This window comes from Sylvia atricapilla, chromosome 9, assembly GCF_009819655.1.
Source record: "Sylvia atricapilla isolate bSylAtr1 chromosome 9, bSylAtr1.pri, whole genome shotgun sequence".
Lineage (NCBI taxonomy): Eukaryota > Metazoa > Chordata > Aves > Passeriformes > Sylviidae > Sylvia > Sylvia atricapilla.
Genome location: NC_089148.1, coordinates 16,319,693 through 16,337,342, shown reverse-complemented (window position 1 = coordinate 16,337,342; position 17,650 = coordinate 16,319,693). Strand labels below are relative to the sequence as shown.

At 35.7% G+C, this 17,650-nt stretch overlaps 1 protein-coding gene across 6 annotated transcripts in view; it reads left to right on the top strand.

Annotated features, from left to right (window-relative positions):
* The window catches only part of USP33 (ubiquitin specific peptidase 33), a 37,898-nt gene extending 25,735 nt beyond the window's left edge, over positions 1 to 12,163 (top strand). For all 6 annotated transcript variants that reach the window (XM_066325090.1, XM_066325087.1, XM_066325086.1 and 3 more), the window contains exons 17-24: positions 251 to 431; positions 1,638 to 1,764; positions 3,078 to 3,247; positions 4,622 to 4,703; positions 6,003 to 6,111; positions 7,767 to 7,869; positions 8,589 to 8,657; positions 10,966 to 12,163. In XM_066325090.1, coding sequence (XP_066181187.1) covers positions 251 to 431; positions 1,638 to 1,764; positions 3,078 to 3,247; positions 4,622 to 4,703; positions 6,003 to 6,111; positions 7,767 to 7,869; positions 8,589 to 8,657; positions 10,966 to 11,123 — 999 coding nt within the window. In that variant the 3' untranslated portion in view covers positions 11,124 to 12,163. The remainder of the gene's footprint in view (positions 1 to 250; positions 432 to 1,637; positions 1,765 to 3,077; positions 3,248 to 4,621; positions 4,704 to 6,002; positions 6,112 to 7,766; positions 7,870 to 8,588; positions 8,658 to 10,965) is intronic.
* Positions 12,164 to 17,650: the final 5,487 nt, after the last annotated feature.

The window sequence follows — 17,650 nt, the reverse complement described above, 5'->3', positions numbered from 1 at the left end:
GAAGAAAATTAATGTCCCTCATTACAAGATCGTGCAATATGTGCATTGAGAAAGAGAAAAGGTACATTTTTTAGTGCTGCATCAATGTTAGTAGCCACAGCTGATTAAAACACTTGTGAATATGCTTCAGGTCATAGGGAAAACTATTCTTTTTGGGATTGTAAAAGGAAAAGATGGCATACACAGTTTAGGTATTTAATATCACATAGCATGTGTAGTTCTTGACTGAATCTGTCCATCCTTCTTATAGATTCTGTGCATTCATCTCAAAAGATTTAGACATGAACTCATGTTTTCCACAAAAATTGGGACCCACGTGTCCTTTCCCTTGGAAGGCCTTGACCTTCAGCCTTTCCTTGCGAAGGACAGTCCAGCTCAAATCGTGACTTATGATCTCCTGTCTGTCATCTGCCACCATGGAACTGCCAGCAGTGAGTATGAGCTGGATTGTTTGATCTTTGCAGTTGGTACACCAGCACTCTTCTCTAAGGATGATAACTATATACTGAAGGGTAGATAGATAAACAATGGTAATTACAATGTGAAAGAGGAATGCTGTGATTTTTGTCTTTACCCAGAAGATTTAAGGCTTGCTTTGACAGAGTTGACACATCTGTAAAATTATATGGAATACCTAAAAATAATTGAAGATGGAAAAAAGTAAAGAGGTCCAAGAATATTAAGAGAACTATTGAACAACATAAATGTGGAAATAATGTTGCCAGCAGATGACCAGTTAGTTGATCAGCTGCTCTATACAACTGTTCATGTCAATGCTTTATATGCCTTAATTTTTGGAAACTGTTTACAAAGCACCACAAAGATGTCAGTCATTTTTTAAAGATCTGTTCTCTTGGATGATCAGTGCCATTTAACCCCAAAACAGGTGGTAACTGCTATTTGTGAATAATGATGAGTAGCTGAACAAACATCTTATTGCTATGTGTCGGAGTCATTTCTACCTAGATATTTCAGTATTTGGAAAATAGGAGAAATAAACATTTTAAGCCAGAAACTTCATAGATTTTTATAGAAGTTGCCCCCTCATACTTCTCAAACTTAAAGTATACATTGTTTGAAATTTTTCTCCTTTTTGTCTTAGTGCTTGCTCCTTGGTGCTTCACATAATCAGTTTAGCAGATATTTGATTATTTACTTACCAGCAGTTAAATATATTTAAAAATAGTAATAATTTAAAATGTATTATGAATAGTTTTGAAGCACAGTTAGTTCTGGTTGTGATATCATGTAGCTGTTTTATATCTCTGCTACTTTCTGTTATAAAGCATACAAAGATTTGAAAAGAGTTTGTTGTAGGAGCTGATGAATGTAAGTTGTTCAGACAATCTTACTCTGAATGTTGTGTTTCAGGACTGTATTAAACAGCATGCTGCTTGAAGAGTTGCAGGAATGTGCTGAAAGTAATGTTCAAGTCACCACTAGTTAATAGAAATTCAGAGGAAAAGCTGATGTTGAATTTGACAGAAGTTAATTTCAAAGTTGTATCTACTAATGATTCTGTTTCTCCCATTTAAGGCTTGAGGGGGGGGTTTAGGACTTTCTTCCTTTTCATGTGTTTCAGAGTAAAATGGGCAGCTCTAGACACTCCTTGATAACTCTTGCTTCCTGCACTCTAGGTGGACATTACATAGCTTATTGTCGCAACAATTTAAATAATTTGTGGTATGAATTTGATGACCAGAGTGTCACTGAAGTATCAGAATCCACAGTGCAAAATGCAGAAGCTTATGTTCTTTTCTACAGGTAAGAAATTAGAAGTACAGTCATACCCCTCTAAGTCATGTATGTAAATAACTTTTTAAGCAGTTGGGCAGCTTTCAGGATTAGCTGCCCCAAGAGAATTTTAACAGAAGAATTTGACCAACAAGAAAAGCCTATGCTGGAGAAAAACTTAGTCCTTCAGTTATGTCCTTAACGCTTGCTCTGTCAGAGCTGAAGTGTTTATATTAAAATGAGAATGAAATCTGCATAGTAAGAGAACTTAAAGCAGCAGTTAAGAACAAGCCTCCTTATTTTCAAATAGAGGAAGGGAATTCTGGACATGTGGAGATTTTGCACACAGAAGGTTTTTAACTGTTAGAGCTCTGACTGGGATTGTCCAAAGTCTTTATCAGATAAGTTGCAGGATTACAGCTGTTTGACTGTTGTAATTTAATCCATTATATTATCCATTTTATTATACATTTAATTTAATGCTATTCATACACTATTCTCTTCCTGAGAATTGAAATGGAAGGTGAGAGAAGTCATGTTGTTATCATCTTCAGTCTAGGGAATTCTGTGCTTGAGGTAATAAAAGCAACTCAGTGTTCAGATTTGAAATTTCTGGTACTAAGATAAAATTTCTGCTAAAAGTTGGCTGCAAAATACATTGTGTCAGATTTGCATAAAAAATGAGATGTGTTCTGTTAATGTTTTAACTTTGATTCAGAGCACTCCCATGTGCCATTGTTCAAGCTGAGCCCATGGGTCTCAGTAGGCCATTTAAAAGGAATTTGGAAGTCATGCTGTATTGCCAAGAAAGAACACTATGTTTGATTGTGGGTTAACATATTCAAATAAATAATAGAAGAATAGTATTAATAAAATATGGCTTTAAAAAAAGATATATCCACAAAAGACAGCTACTGGCTTGGAGAAGGGAGATTCTATTCCATCTAAAATGGGAGAGCAGAGTTACTTCCAGTTCGCAGTGAGAAAAGTAAGAGGATACAGGAAAAGTAGTGGAGTTACCTGATCTGATTACTGTGTTACCGTACTTGTGAAGGTAAACTAGGAGCACCTGGCCAAGGAGTGCAGCTTGCAAAGCTTCATCTCAAGCTCTGCAGAGAGGAACTGGGCAGGTGGGCACAGCCCTTGGTGCTGCGCCACCTCTGCAGCACAGTTGGCTTCTATCTTGCAGCCCAACTGTTTGCTTTCTTAGGCTGTGTAAACTGGGAAGTACAGACAAGGCCCAGGTAATTTACTTGAAGGCAGAGCTTTCTTTTCACAAAGTAAGTTATCTGCACTGTACACAGGGACCTGTGTTTGTTTAATGATTTCTATTTCTGTAATAGAAAGAGCAGTGAAGAAGCACAGAGAGAGAGACGGAGGATATCAGGGCTACTGAATATGATGGAACCAAGTCTCCTGCAGTTCTATGTTTCCAGGCAGTGGTTAAATAAATTCAAGACATTTGCAGAGCCAGGACCAATTTCAAACAATGACTTTCTCTGTATGCATGGAGGTGAGACTTTAACTGTGAATCATTTAAAAATAATTTGTCAACTTCTCGCTATAACAGTGGTGTATACTTTTTTTAATTAAAGCAGTTTGACTATTTGAAATTAATATTATGACTTCTTTGGTAAATTATAACTTCTAAGTAAATTCTTTCTCATTTTAGTAGCTGACTAATTAGAAATAATACTGTGTGAAGTTACCCTTTTTTTCTTTTCTCTGCACATTTGAATTTGTTTATAAATTTTCTTGATTCTCAAAGAGGAGCAGTTTCTCTTACCTGCTTGCTTCTTAAATGTGTATATTCACATTTGAAAAAATCCTGCCACTGTATCATTATCCTTAATACTTTCATCTGCAAATTAAAATGTTTTTCTCAGCTTGAGGCTATAAGCAGTGAGAGGTTTGAAAGCTTCTTTGGAAGAAATTGATCTGATGCAGAGTATCCAGTGCATAGCAGTGTGAAAATCAAGCAGTAATTCTGTGTATTTTGTATAGGAGCATAAAAATTTAACTTGTGCTATATGCTAAAAAACATAAGAGCATTACAATAAGCAAAACACATTTGGAGAAATACCCATATTTCAGTGCTACCATTCCAAGAAATCATTACTATGCAGTATCTATTTTCTAATAGGAAATACAATTGCATTAGATTGGAAGATGGAGGTGCTGCCCCTGTTGCTGAGCCAAAATGTTAACCCAGGATGATTGTGTCCCTGTAGCCATCTGCAGGGTACCTGTGAGCCCTCTGGCTTTCCCTCTGCAGGGCTGCAGTGGATGGCTGCTGATATGAGTGCCCAACTACTCGATTTTCCTTGTTCCCAAGAATTCCTGCATAGTCCTCTGTTGTTTAACATGTGCTTCAGCTCAACACTGGTAATTCTGCCAGCCCCTCCATTTCTGCCTTCCTCAAAATTTCTCTGCTTTCAAGTATTCATGTTGTTTGAATTAATTCCAAAAGGTCTGCGGGAAATAAGTGAATTTTGAATTGACAGTTTGTTAGTGTTAATGAGCATAATCAAGATATTTAATCATCCTGACATTCTAACTGTATACCTTAAGAAGCTTTTTGAAATCGTGTAAAATGGATTCTAGCCCTTTAGTTTTAGCTATTCATATAGTTAGTTTGCTTCTGCTTTTTATGAGCCTTTCAGCCTCACAGAAGACTAAAATCAGAGTGGTGTCTCTAAACAGTGATAGATTGTACCTATGTAAAACTTAGTCCATAAAATTTCTCTGAATTTTTTGAAAGATTTCTATATTTTTTTTTTATTTATGGACTTCTAACATAGTCTCCTCCCCTCCTTAAAATCCCCAAGTGGTTGTTTTTTTTTTATATATTGTTTGGGGGTTTTATTTGTTTTTATTCCTCCTGCAGGTGTTCCTCCACACAAAGCTAACTTCATAGAGGACCTCGTTGTAATGCTACCTCAAAATATATGGGATAATCTGTATAGCAGGTAAGTTTTGAACTGTAATTGGAAAAAAATCCAGTGACACAGTTTGCGAGCCAAACAGCAACATCAGACTTCAGAATTAGTGGCTCAGGAAAAAGACAGCCCTCTGGGCACACAGCTGACTGAAGAGACTGCAAACAGCCAATTTATATCATTTTCTTGTGCAAAGTAAAAGACTGCATGGACTAGTTTGTTATTGGGGTAGTACTTCAATATTAAACCAATAAACATGTATGGTATGTATGAAATAACACAAAGTAGGTCAGCAAAAGTATGCTTTGCAGAGGTTTTTTGAAAGAGCTCTCTGTATCAGCTTCCTGTTCTCTTGTTGGCTGGAGACAGCTTTTCTTTTATGTTGGCTTTGAATCCATAGCCTCAGCTGCCAGTACTGCTTCAAAATAACTTAAATCTGAGTGTTCTGTGTTACTGCCCCACACTTTAATGTCAGTCAGGTTTGAGTGCTTGCTTACAAAGGAGGAATTCTTACAAGCTATGCCTTATTCTAAAGTAACAAAAAGCTGCAGCAGAGCTTTGCTGATGGCTTTCAACATTCTGTATTGCATTTGCATTAAATATTTTTAGCTGTTAATTTCCTGCCACCTTAACAACACAACTGAGGGTTTGGGAAGTTTTTACTGATGTTTTAAAGTTTTGGTGCACACAAGTAAAAAATAAACACAATGCTATTTCCAGTTGATTTCTCTTTTCCTATATGTACTGGATTTTTCTTCCATTATCCATTTTCTGTATGCAAAAATATCCTTCTCAGGAGCAGTGCCTCTGCAGATTTCCATGGATAGTTTCACACAAGGAAAATATGAGGAAATGGTCAAGAATAACCTATTAAGAAAAAAACCCAATAAATTAGTTTAGAGGCTGGGGTCAGGGAGGTAGCAAAGCTGATGAAGAGTTTGCAGTGGGATGGAGAAACATGTTTAAGACAGAACTGGCTGGAATTTCTATAGGCTGTATCTTAAAGGCCTTTGGTAGAATCACACCTGGTGTATATATAACAACACTCACTGACATGTTCTAACCATAGTAACTCCTTCTGAAGTCAGTGATGCAGCTGAGTTTGAGATGGTTTGTACCAGCATGAGGCAGTCAGAACTTGCAAGATGGTCTTAGGATGGAGAACAGAGTATTACTAGGAAAATAACCTATGGCTTTTTGGGATCACTGTGACTGGCATGTGTCAGCCTTCAGTTCATACTGACATTTGCCCCATCTACAGGTGCATGATCTTTTTACATGATATCTTCCAGAAGGATGATTGTTTGGGTTTTTTTACTTTTACTGCAGATACGGAGGAGGACCAGCTGTTAACCATCTGTATGTTTGTCACACCTGCCAAATAGAGTCTGAAAGAATTGAAAAAAGAAGGAAAAATGAATTGGAAATGTTTATACGGGTAAAAAAGAAAACATCCATTCTGCTGCTGGCCAACCCCTGACATTCATTACTAGACCCAAGGGATTGCTAGAATTGCACAAGAGATTCCTATAACAAATGGACTTCATTAAATACCTCTATCCCTACATACCAACCCATCTCTCCTAATGGTAGCAGTGAAATCCCAGATAACTGCTTATATAAAAATGTACTTAAGAGAAAATTTTGAATATGTTCCTTGAATTATTTTTTATAGTGTGGAAACAGCCATCTGAGCAGCTGTTCTTTATACACTGCCAGTGGCCTGTTCTATGCAGTCTGATAAGGATTAAGTGCAATAATACTGTGCCAAGAAAAATTTAATGATAATCATTAGTTCTAGTTTTTAAAAAAAGTCATTAGATCCATAAACAAATGTACGTAATTCAGTGTGAAGTAAATATGTTATGTAGTTAATGTTACAATGGATCTGTAAAATTTATATCAAGGAGCTACTACTGTATTTTCCCAGGGTTAGAGAATTATGTGCTTGAGTCTGAAGGTAAATAACTAGTGGCAATGATTTTGAAGTTCTTAAACCAAAAATGTGTTATGAATTTTTCAATGAAAATAAATGCAGAAACATTGGAGTCCCATTCCTGCTATCTCAACTCATGAAAGGAAGAAAAATAGAACTGACTCTGTTATTTTAGTTCTGTTTGTCCTTTAATCACACTTCAGAGATTTTCCATGGTTCCATGGATTTTCCATGTCAAAAGAACCATCTTTTCCATGGTTCTTTTGACATTTTTAGGAATTTTCATTACTCTGGATTACCATTGGTTAGTAATTATTATTAATGACATTGAGTCAACCCCATTTGCTTTAGCAGTCAGTATCTTTCCAGTAAAAGCAGTGATTATATGTGCATTGTTGTGCAAGTATTGTTACTGGTTAGCACACAGAAAATTCTATTGTCCTCTATAAAGATGGCTTTAGGGAATGATTGTAACACTTACTCTATATGAAACCTTAAGTTGTGTTGATGCTTCAGGTTTATGACTTCAAATGGGAAGTGTAGCTGTATTATTACAGAGCTAAAAAGATAATGGTTTAAAGGTTTTAAGTGACTTTTTGCTTGTTTCTTCATAATGTTGTAAAAAGATCTGTAAATTGTGAGAAATCCCAATATATTAGTTCACTGTGCCTTGCTTGGAATTTTACTGCCATCTGCTCAAAGTACTTGAGGAAAAACAAACACAGATGAAGATACAGTTCATCACACGAAGAACTTTCCATAAAAGTATGGGAAAAAAATTCAAAACACTACTTTGTTTTATTTTACAAAAATAAGGTCTCTGCATTTTTTGCTACTTAAAAGTTCAGCCTTCACAGTAATTATCTATTAGTGTTTGATGAGTAAGCACCTGTGCTTAAGAAAAACTTGTTGCTGTTTTCAGGAAATACAAATAATTTTTTAACTAAATAGTAAATCAGCTTTTAATATGAAGGTTACCACTCCATCTGAATCTCATCTTAGGTATTCACCAGGTATTCATTGGATTTATGGTCAGCAGTTCCTGAAAATGTTCTGTTACAGTGTAATGTTATGGTGTTAATAATAAGTGGTTCAAAGAATTCAGTAGTTTAAAGGAATAAAAGGGCAGAAAAACACAGATTTTTTTTTCCTTGTAGCTTAATAGAGCATTCCAAGAAGAAGAATCTCCATCAACATTTTACTGCATCAGCATGCACTGGTTCAGAGAATGGGAAGGATTTGTAAAGGGTAAAGACAGTGGTAAGTTGTGCCCCATCTCAAAATATAGGTAGTCTTTTGTTGTATTGTTTGTTTCTGCCGTGGTAGAAGACTGTAGGAAGAACAGATAGCAAAGACAATGAAAGCTTTTAAACATCTAAGACACAGGTTTTATAAGTTACAAATACATCCAGGATACAGAACATAGCAAAATAATTCACAGCAATGGGATAATGGGATAGTGTTGGAAAGAATGTTGCTTGTTTGCAGATGTTTGCTGTCAGCAGCAGGACAGTTGGATCTAAGCACAAGGGGGAATGGTTTTTGTTGATAGATGAGAGATGATGCTGCAGCTTCTGGAGGAAAGGTGACCTCGTCAAATCTAAACTCAGATAGCTCAGTAACAGCTGTACTGATGTCAATTTGCCTGACTTCAGATGCCTCTAAAGTTTTAAAATGGAAACTGATAAAATGTCCTACAGTCTTGTCAGGGTCTGCTCTAGGACAACTTTGAGGGTAAGAATTAGTATTAACTTGTGTTTTATGTAGCTTGAAGAGTTAACTGTAATCATGAATGCTTTGGAAAACTTGCTCCTAATTAAAAATGTGATTAGCTTTTAACAACTTGGAATGTACTGTAAAGCAGTACAAAAACAAGCAGTAAACAAATGAGCTGTTTTTCCTTCTCTTTGGAAATAGAACCTTCAACCTGCTGTTTGTTTTCAGCTCCCCCAGTTTTAATAATTTTTCTGTTGCACTAGATCCTCCTGGCCCCATTGATAATGCTAAGATTGCAGTAACGAAATGTGGCAATGCTGTGCTAAAACAAGGTAGGTGTCAATACTGCTGGTGCTTTTTTACCCCATATGCATTTGCTGAAGTTTGGAAAATTTATGATTTTTTAAATTTTATTTATTGTTAACATAAAATGAATGGCAGTTTCTAATGAATCTGTGTTGTGCCCATTTTTGGCGAATCATTTTATTCTTAAAATGAAGAATTAGTATCTGTAGTAGACTAATCCAAGAGCAGTTGAGAGTGTAGGAGGTGCAGAGTAACTTGACAATGGTGAAAGTGTGCTTTGACTTTGTATCAGTTTGTTTGATGGGGGTTTTCTTAACAAAATTGGGAGACTGTTATGTATCTGTATTTAGTTATTAGAATCTTGAAACCTAATTTGAATCGAAAAGCATCTGCTCACAGAGGGAGAAAACCACTGTAAATAAAATCTGTTCCTCATTTTTCTGCAAGTCATTTGATACTGTACATTGCACATTAGGGAAGTTTTTGTAAAGATAAAGATTTCTTTATTATTCTTCAGAGTTAAATGCTGGATACCATTTATTTGGAATTCATAGGTACAGAGGAAAACAGTCTTGTATTACTTGCTTTATGAAGTCTTTAGACTTTCTAGGAAGCTTTAAATCCATTGCAGCTCAGCCTAAAAGAAGATCAACATTTATTTAAGTGGAGCTTTTCCCAATTTTGCTTAATGTCTTAGCGTACACTGGATGTACCCATAAACTTACCATAAACCTCACCAATTGTAGAATGCAAAGAGTTTATTTTAAAAACAACGGGTTTTGGCACTCCTGAGTTTTTTAGTGCATTTTAATTATTTAATTGCTGATGGTAGAATTCAAGTACAAGGTATAAAGCCTGTTAAAATAAAAAAATCACTTTATAAGCCATAATTGATAGCAAATTAGCCAGTTGTTGGTTTCCTTTGAGCTACATTGGTACAAATTAGAACTTGGGTAGAAATAAGGTGGATAGGATGTGAAAAATCTGTCTTGTGAGTTTTAAGAGGTGGGAACACCACTAAATAGTGTCCAGTACTACATATTTCTGATCCAGTGGTCCTGATTCCAGTGCCTGAGTTCACTGTGCCTGTTCAGTTGAACCTGACTGGCTGCAGTCTGGATGAAGGAGTGAAGATCTATCTACTCCTGTGCCTGCAGAGATGGAGTTGTTTCTTGAGACCCTAAATGTAAAAGAGTAAAACTGAGGCATAACATCATTAGTACTGGCATGGGACCTGTGTGATGACTTCCAGATGAAGCTTTGCATAGTTGAGTTACTGTAGGTAAACAAAAGTGCAGCTCTTTGTACCTTTCCCTTTTAGAAACTCTTAATAGGTAAAGTATAACAGTAGGCACCACTGCAGCAGGTGATGAGGACAGAAAAGTACAGGAGACAGGGGGAGAAGTCCCCTGCTTACAGTGCTGATTTCCTTTTTTTAAAGTGTGAGGGTGCTGAAACAAGGTTTAACAAGACAAATTAATAAAGCCTAGTAAGGATATCAGGGGAAACTTGTTGTCAGACTGGGTTTTGATTTGCTAAAAAAAGAGGAGGCTTATTCTGGTAGATCAGAAATTGTGACCTCTCTGTGTGAGGAAACCACTTGGTATCAGACAGGATCCTTGCACTGAAACCTAGAGGGGAGATGTGCTGATGCATCTTGTCTTTGCCACTGTCAAAAGTTACGGAAAATCAGAAATGCTTGTTGGATGCTGACAGGAGACAGACCTCTAGCCAGAGCAGTGGATAAACAAAGACTTTAAAGAGGGAACGAAGTGAAGGCTGACCCATCAATGCTACAGGAGCATTGTTGGAGCTGTTATTATCCTAATAATAGTCCTTTCTCTCTGGGAGTTTCACTATGCTTCTCATACTTCTGTTCTTTACTATCCATATTAATTTCTTTGATGAAACAAGAATCTGAAGTCCTTGAACTTTACTGTGTAATTGATGTGATTGCATGTCTTTATAATAATATGAATCTCTGTTTTCTGAGTACCTAAGAACTACTGACTGTCATCTTGATTGGTAGATACTAAATAAGACGTTTATCATAGAATTTTCATGTTTTCTCTAAGTACTGTGTAATTTAGAGCAGGTAATTGTAAGAATCAAGAAATATGAAACTAACACAAAATAGGTAATTGGGTTTGGCAGCTGGTGCCAGGTAAAGCAAAAATGAAGGTTATGGTGTTAAATTTGGATCTGAATTCTTACAGTTTAAAATTTTAATCTGGATTTTTTTTCCTTTTTGTGTCTGTTTTGGACTTAAATCATTAAAGAATCATTCTAAATAAAATTTAAATTAAATTTAATTTAAATTTAAAATTTTTTCAGGTGCAGATTCTGGACAAATATCAGAAGAAACATGGAATTTTCTTCAGTCAATCTATGGTGGAGGTCCAGAAATTATACTCAGACCACCTGTTCCTCCAGTAGAGCCTGATATATTGCAAACAGAAGAGAAGATTGAATTAGAAACTCATGGTCTGTAGCTACTGAGAAAAAGATGAACTTGTAAGGAATCCAGCTTCCTTACAAAATGCCCAAAACACATTCCTAAAAGTTTTATTCTCTTATGTCTGTTGGAGGCACAGCTCACTGGGCATTACATTAACTACAGAATAGTAAGTTGAAATATGTATTGCAATTTGTTTCAATAGCAGCTGTTTCTCTGTTTTGGAAGGCATGTGGTTTGTACATTTTGGAATGTTTGGTCAATGGGAAAAATGTCATTTCTGAATTTTTTGCTAAAAGTCAAAATCCTATTATATCCTTAGACTTGAAAAGCAGGGACAAATTTTAGAGATGTTCAGTAACCCTTCTGATTCCTGATTGGGCTCTGATATCTACAAACTTTTGCCTGTCTTAATTGTACAGTCTTGACAAGCCTAGGTATGTGAGGAGTATATTTTAAATGGACTGTAATGAAAGATAAAGCTAAAGGATTTTCATTTCCTAAATGCTCAGGAAAAAAATTCTCTTACTTTGCACTGTAAGTGTATGAAATGGGTAGTATATAACATCCAAATACTTATTGTATTTGAGTGGCTCAAACATTAGGGTAGACTGAACAATGTTTTAGTCAGCAAATGTCATAACTTATTACTACTAAATTTTACATCTTATTATAGTCTTCTGTAACTCTATAAACTTGGCTAGTGTCTCTAATAGTATATGTGGCAAAAAGATTTAGTCTTCTCTAGGGTAACATTTGAGAGCATGAAGTGTGAAATGTAAAATTATTATGGACATGAGTGATATAAATTTCAGAAAATTAAATTGTCTGGTCTCTTGAATTACGTTCATAAGCATTTATATTTGAAGGATTTTATTGTATTGTTAAAAATTTTCATTGGCATGATGACCTTTAATGTCAGAAGCTGGATGAAATGTATATATTGCAAAGCTTTATTGAATGATTCATATTGGAATGCAGAATGACACTTGCTCGTGTTTTTGCCTGATATTGTTACCAAATAAGCAGCATTATTCAAGACTAGATCAATAAAAAACCCCAGAATTAACTGTGGAATAGGCGGGGGGAGCTTTCCTACATGTTTTTCATTTATTTTATAAATACAAAAAACTTCTGAAGTAATGCTGATGTAAAGCTGCTCTCACATCCATACAATTATATTTTTGACTGTTTTCACTTAAGACAATGATGTTGACAGTTCTAGCTCTAAAGTAAGAAAATGCTGACATAACATTCCTCTGAATAACTTTATATGTAGTTTAAAAACATATTGGTTTGTAGGACTTCATGCTGTTCTAGTTTAAAAGCCACATATAACAGCCCTAGAGAAAATGTAAAACCATAAATATTCATAAATGTGATTTTATGTTAGTAGATAAAACAACTTGAAGCTAATATCATATTACCTCTGTAATGCATCAAGTGCTTACTACTGACTTGTCTGACTGATTCAGGTAAAGTTAACTTGCTTATGAACAGTCATTAGGAACTCACTGATGTTGGCCTGTGAACTACTGTCTGATTGAAAGTCTATTTAAAGTCCTTTTTATCTTTTTTGCTAAGGTTTTCTAGTTTTCTTTGATTTAAGGTTCTTTAACATACTAAAGCTAGAGAAAAATGGAGAATTTTCCCTACATTACATTCTAAATTGGAAATTTAGGAAATATTTCTTTGTTCCTGTTAAAGCACAGTACAGTGATCAAGTTTATGAATTTATTCAATGTTTTCATTAATAGTCGGGGTGGTAGAACAGCCTGGCCGTGTAAAATTTGCAAGGGAAAAATGGATTGAGTGTTCGGGACATCAGCTTGTCAGGGAATGAAGTAGTTCTGTGCTGAGTATCCTGGGTATTACCGCAGATCAGACTAAGAGTTAAAACCCAGTGATACCAAAACAAAACCTGTTCTGGGTAGTAGTAACAAAAGCATCAGATGTGAGGCACAGGAGGTAATTATTCTGCTCTACTTGGTGCTGTGCTTGTTGTAAGATATCATCTGTACTCTTCCCAATTTTGAATGCTATATGATGATAAATACAAATTGAAGTTATTTTGGGGAAAAGCAAAAAGACTCATTGTTGGAAAGAAGTCGTTTTCTCCCTAAAAAGAATGCTGAAAATGCAAGACTTCCAATGTGTAAATAATTGCTGGATAATACTGAACAATTTTTTTATGAGATAAGCAAAGATATTTGCTTCCGCTTTAGCAGTGGGGACTTGTGCTGGGTTTAGGAAGCTTATTTCAGAAATCTTGAAGTCTTCTAGTCAATCTTTTCTGCTGTGTGTCTGGGAATCCATAGTCAAACACAATCTGTGATGCACACAGATGAGTAAGGAGACACTTTATGGCAGCAGAGTTTGTGAAGTGCTTTTGTCACTGTGGAAAAAGGCATTTTCACACTGGAATTCTTTGTCATACTTAGAAAAAAAACAAACCCCTGAGTTTGCAGAGATAAACAGATGTGTTTTAAGACCGTTTCAAATAGATGACTGTCTTGTTTCTAGCCCTTTGAGAGCTCTGCAAGGGATATTATGTCACAGAAATGGAAGTAATCTTTTAAAGGAAGGCAGTGTGGGAAAGCTCCAGATGGATGGTTTGTGTATGCTGGAGGGAAGGCAATAATTCAGAGAATAGGTAAAGGAGAGGCCTTTACTGGGAAAAGCTGTCATGATTCGTAGCAAAGAAAGAATGCATCTTAGGAAGGGCCTGTGGAAATTATTTTTTTTCCATAAGCCTTTCACCAGACTATTTGGATTCTTTGTTCATTTGTTTCCAGTTGAGGAAACACAGCAGTGTGTTTGGGGGCCAGAGAAACTGTCACTTCAAGAAGGGAAAAATCCAGTGGGCTCCTTGTTGTAGGCCTGGGAATCTAGATATGAGCTGTTACAAGCCTGCAGTTCAGTCTGATAACTTTAATACTCTCTTCTGGGGAAAACTGTATGGTGGGTGTCAGGGACTTCACAGCTCGAAGCTTGATTTCTCCAAATTTCGGAAGGTTTTTTGGAAGCAATGTAACTAATTGTTCATCTGAACACCCAACATCGAGAAGACTGCTTCAGCTATTGTGTAACATAGCTGAACAGTATAATTGGAGGGAAAAAGAATAGCAGAAGAACTGCTGAATTACTCAGTAGTAAAATAAGGCAGTTGTGTATGTGTTTCAAAGGTGAGAGCTAAATAGTCTGTGAGAGCTAAAATTCAGTGATTTAAACTGAGGACTCCAGAAAGCTGTTTCTGCAAGTATCATCCAAGTAGGTCCTGTGTACAGGGATACATATGTACTTATGTATATTAATATAATTATATTAGATTTATGCATACATATTTATATACATACACTTGTATCTTATACATGTATATAGAAATGCACATAATCTACTTGTCCAGTATCTTAATTGAACTATGGCTAGAGGCACTGCAATAATTATTTTGGGGTTCATGCTGGAGTAGTGACTTCAAGTAGCTACATTTGATAAAGGTTGTTTTTTTAAATAGGGAAATGACACTCAGATTACTGTTGTAATGGGTGTTAGTCTTCCCATCAGTAATGGCCTGTTGCAAGATAAAAACACATAAATTGTTAAAAATGTGTTTGGCTATATTATGATGTGGATGAAGAGGTTTTCATTTGTGAAGCAAAAGTTCAATATGCCCACAGTTCAGTACTCCTGAACTTTTCTTACGAAATCTAATGTGAGTTGATGTGCTATGCTAATGTATTATTCAAGAATTCAGCTTCTCAGATTCAAAACTTACATAGTGACTGGGTTTTTCCAACACTATATAACCTACTTCTCCTAAAAGCAGAAGGCAAGGTGGCATTTATTTGTAATGATACTGCTAACATTTAACTTTTTTTTTTTTTGAGTATCCCATTATTTATAATGTAAGTTCATTTGGAAAAGCAAGCCTGGGATTTGTAAATTCTACTGAAAAACTTAGATATTATCTGCTTAAGTGCTTTCTTCATATTTGCCATACAACTGTTTTATACTGAACTAAGAAAATTCTGTTTCGTTTAATCCTTTTGAGTTCCCTGTATACATCTGGCTTAGTGCAGCCTAAGCAGTTTTCTCACTGAAAACCTTTCAGTCTTCATTTTGCCCAGGAAATGAGTAAAACAACTAGGCTTTCTCATTCTTCCTAACAGATGGCTTTTCTGGCTTCCCTCTGTACTTAAGCCATCCAGAGCTGACAGTTAATAGCAGGAAGCAAAATAAGACTTCTGGGTTTCTGAAGTGTTATGAGGAAAGACAAATCACTTTCAGTGTTAATTCAGAGAAATTAATCCAGTTACAAACAAATGTGGTTTCTATTAGCCTTCAAAAGCTTAGAAGATTAGAAAATAGCCTTGTTCAGTAAAATTTTAAAGTGCTATTGTCACTAACAATGAAAAGTGTAACTTGTTTTCTTGAATATGTTTGATTATATATTTATATATATCTGTTCAAAATAGATTACTTGTCTTCGGTTAAACGTTAGGCTAGCTTTAAGCTGTTCAACAAGGTGACAAGTCTGCTTCTCCATAGAAACCAGTGAACACTGGCCACACAGATAAAATATGCTTATAATACATCTAATGTTACATGTTTACTTACACTCAGAGTCATGGTTTTCACAGAAAGCTGAAATTATTTATTCTATTTCAAAACTTTTCTCTCTTTTAAATGTGTGTCAGCTCAGACATGCAGCTAGAAAAAGAAGGTAAAGAAGGTCCATTTATGAGAAACACATTACTGAAGTGTCCAGTAGGGTATCTGTGCCTGGACTGATAGTGGTACAACATGCAAAGTGACTTGATGGCAAGTTTCCACATAGGTTGTGCATGGGTGAGTGTAGGCTTTAAAAAAATGCAGTAGGAACTTGGTTACAAATAGAATGTTTATAAGATGAATAAGCAAGTAAATTAATTTTCTGAGTTGTTCAACACTGAATTGATTAACTAAAACTTCAAGTTCTGATTGTTGAATGGACATGAATGGACACAACTGACACTTGACTTGCTGATTTATGTGCAAGTATATATAAAATGAACCATCACTAAAAATGTAAAGCTGGCATAATAGAAATACACTGGATTTTTATGCAGCTTTGATATTCTTTTATGTAGTGCTAGTGAATCTTACAGCACTTTGCTTCCTATTCATTGGGAGCATGAGAGGTACAAAAATAAAGCAGTCATCATCCACAAAATATTTTCATAATACAAATCAAGTTGAGAAGATTTAATTTCCAGATATGTTCCTCCTTCCTCACTTGGAACTCACAAACAATTCATTATGCATTAAAAATTTTTACTAAGATCTGTTTTTGGAAAAACTTAGCATATGAGAAAGTAAATCTAAAAGTACTTTGTTGAGACGAATAAAGAGGGCAGAAGAGAGGAGGCATTTGATTCATAGGCGTAGGAAAAAGCTGAGAATAAAGTATCAGCTGCCAAAAGAGAAAAATAGCAATTTTTGTTTTATATCTCACAGGACACTTCCAAGAGCTTTTCATGTTCATTGTTCATTAATAGTTTTGCTCAGAAATGAATATTTTTCTAGGTGACTATTTATTTTCTGTCTGGTGTGTTTAATGTTAAATATGCTAAACATGTTAAACATTATAAAACAAGATGTCCTGGTTACCATGGGGATACACTGCTTTTCCCCCACCACCACTTCCCCTGGGTGTCTGTTAAAATGCCAAACCCAAATGAACATGCAGCGCTTGCTCACTGTGTGAATGCATGTTTGTTTCCACCACTGCACACACTGTCTCTTTAGCACCAGAAGTAAGGTTACTCTGAGATTTCCAGTTACAACAAAAGAAATGCACTCATGCATGCCAAAGTGCTAATGAACTGGCAGCTATTAATTCACTTAGACAGTATTTTCAATTAAGTGTTTCATGTAGTACCAAGGTTTACAATTTAACTGTAGAAGCCAGAAATAAAACATGTTTTAGCTGTGAACTCTCTGAGTGACCTGTCTTCTGAATAATTTTTAGTAAGGGAAATATGCTCTCTTTTACCTCATTTGCTTGTAGTATAATTAATTTGCTGTCCAACCAAGCAGGGTAGTGGAGATAATCTGTCTTTTGAACTTGATCAGTAGGAATCTGAGCTTCATATGCAACCTTACCTTTGCACACTCAAGTGCAGAGACGGCTCTTCCTGGGCTCTTTCTGTAGATGTTGAAAAAGATACAGGTAATAGAGGCAGTTTCTAGGCTTCTGCTCTGCTTTTAAGTTAAATCTGAAAAGTGTCTACTATCATTCTGGATTTGAGCCCTGAACAGGAATCTGTTCTTAAACTGTCAGTGATGCTGGTGTTCACTCCTATGTGATGGCAATTTGTCTGAAATTCTATTTAAATCTTTCATGTCCTGTATGAGAGGGCTCTAATCATAACCCAGGCTTGTTCTTGAAAAGCTTTTCTTTTGGGGAAAAAAAGGTGCCTAAAGGCTAGGCAGAAGTGTGCCAGGTATTTTTATTTATTTATTTTATTTAGACGCCTACATCTTAGTTGAAAACTGCTAATTTATGGTTTTCTGGTTTGCACT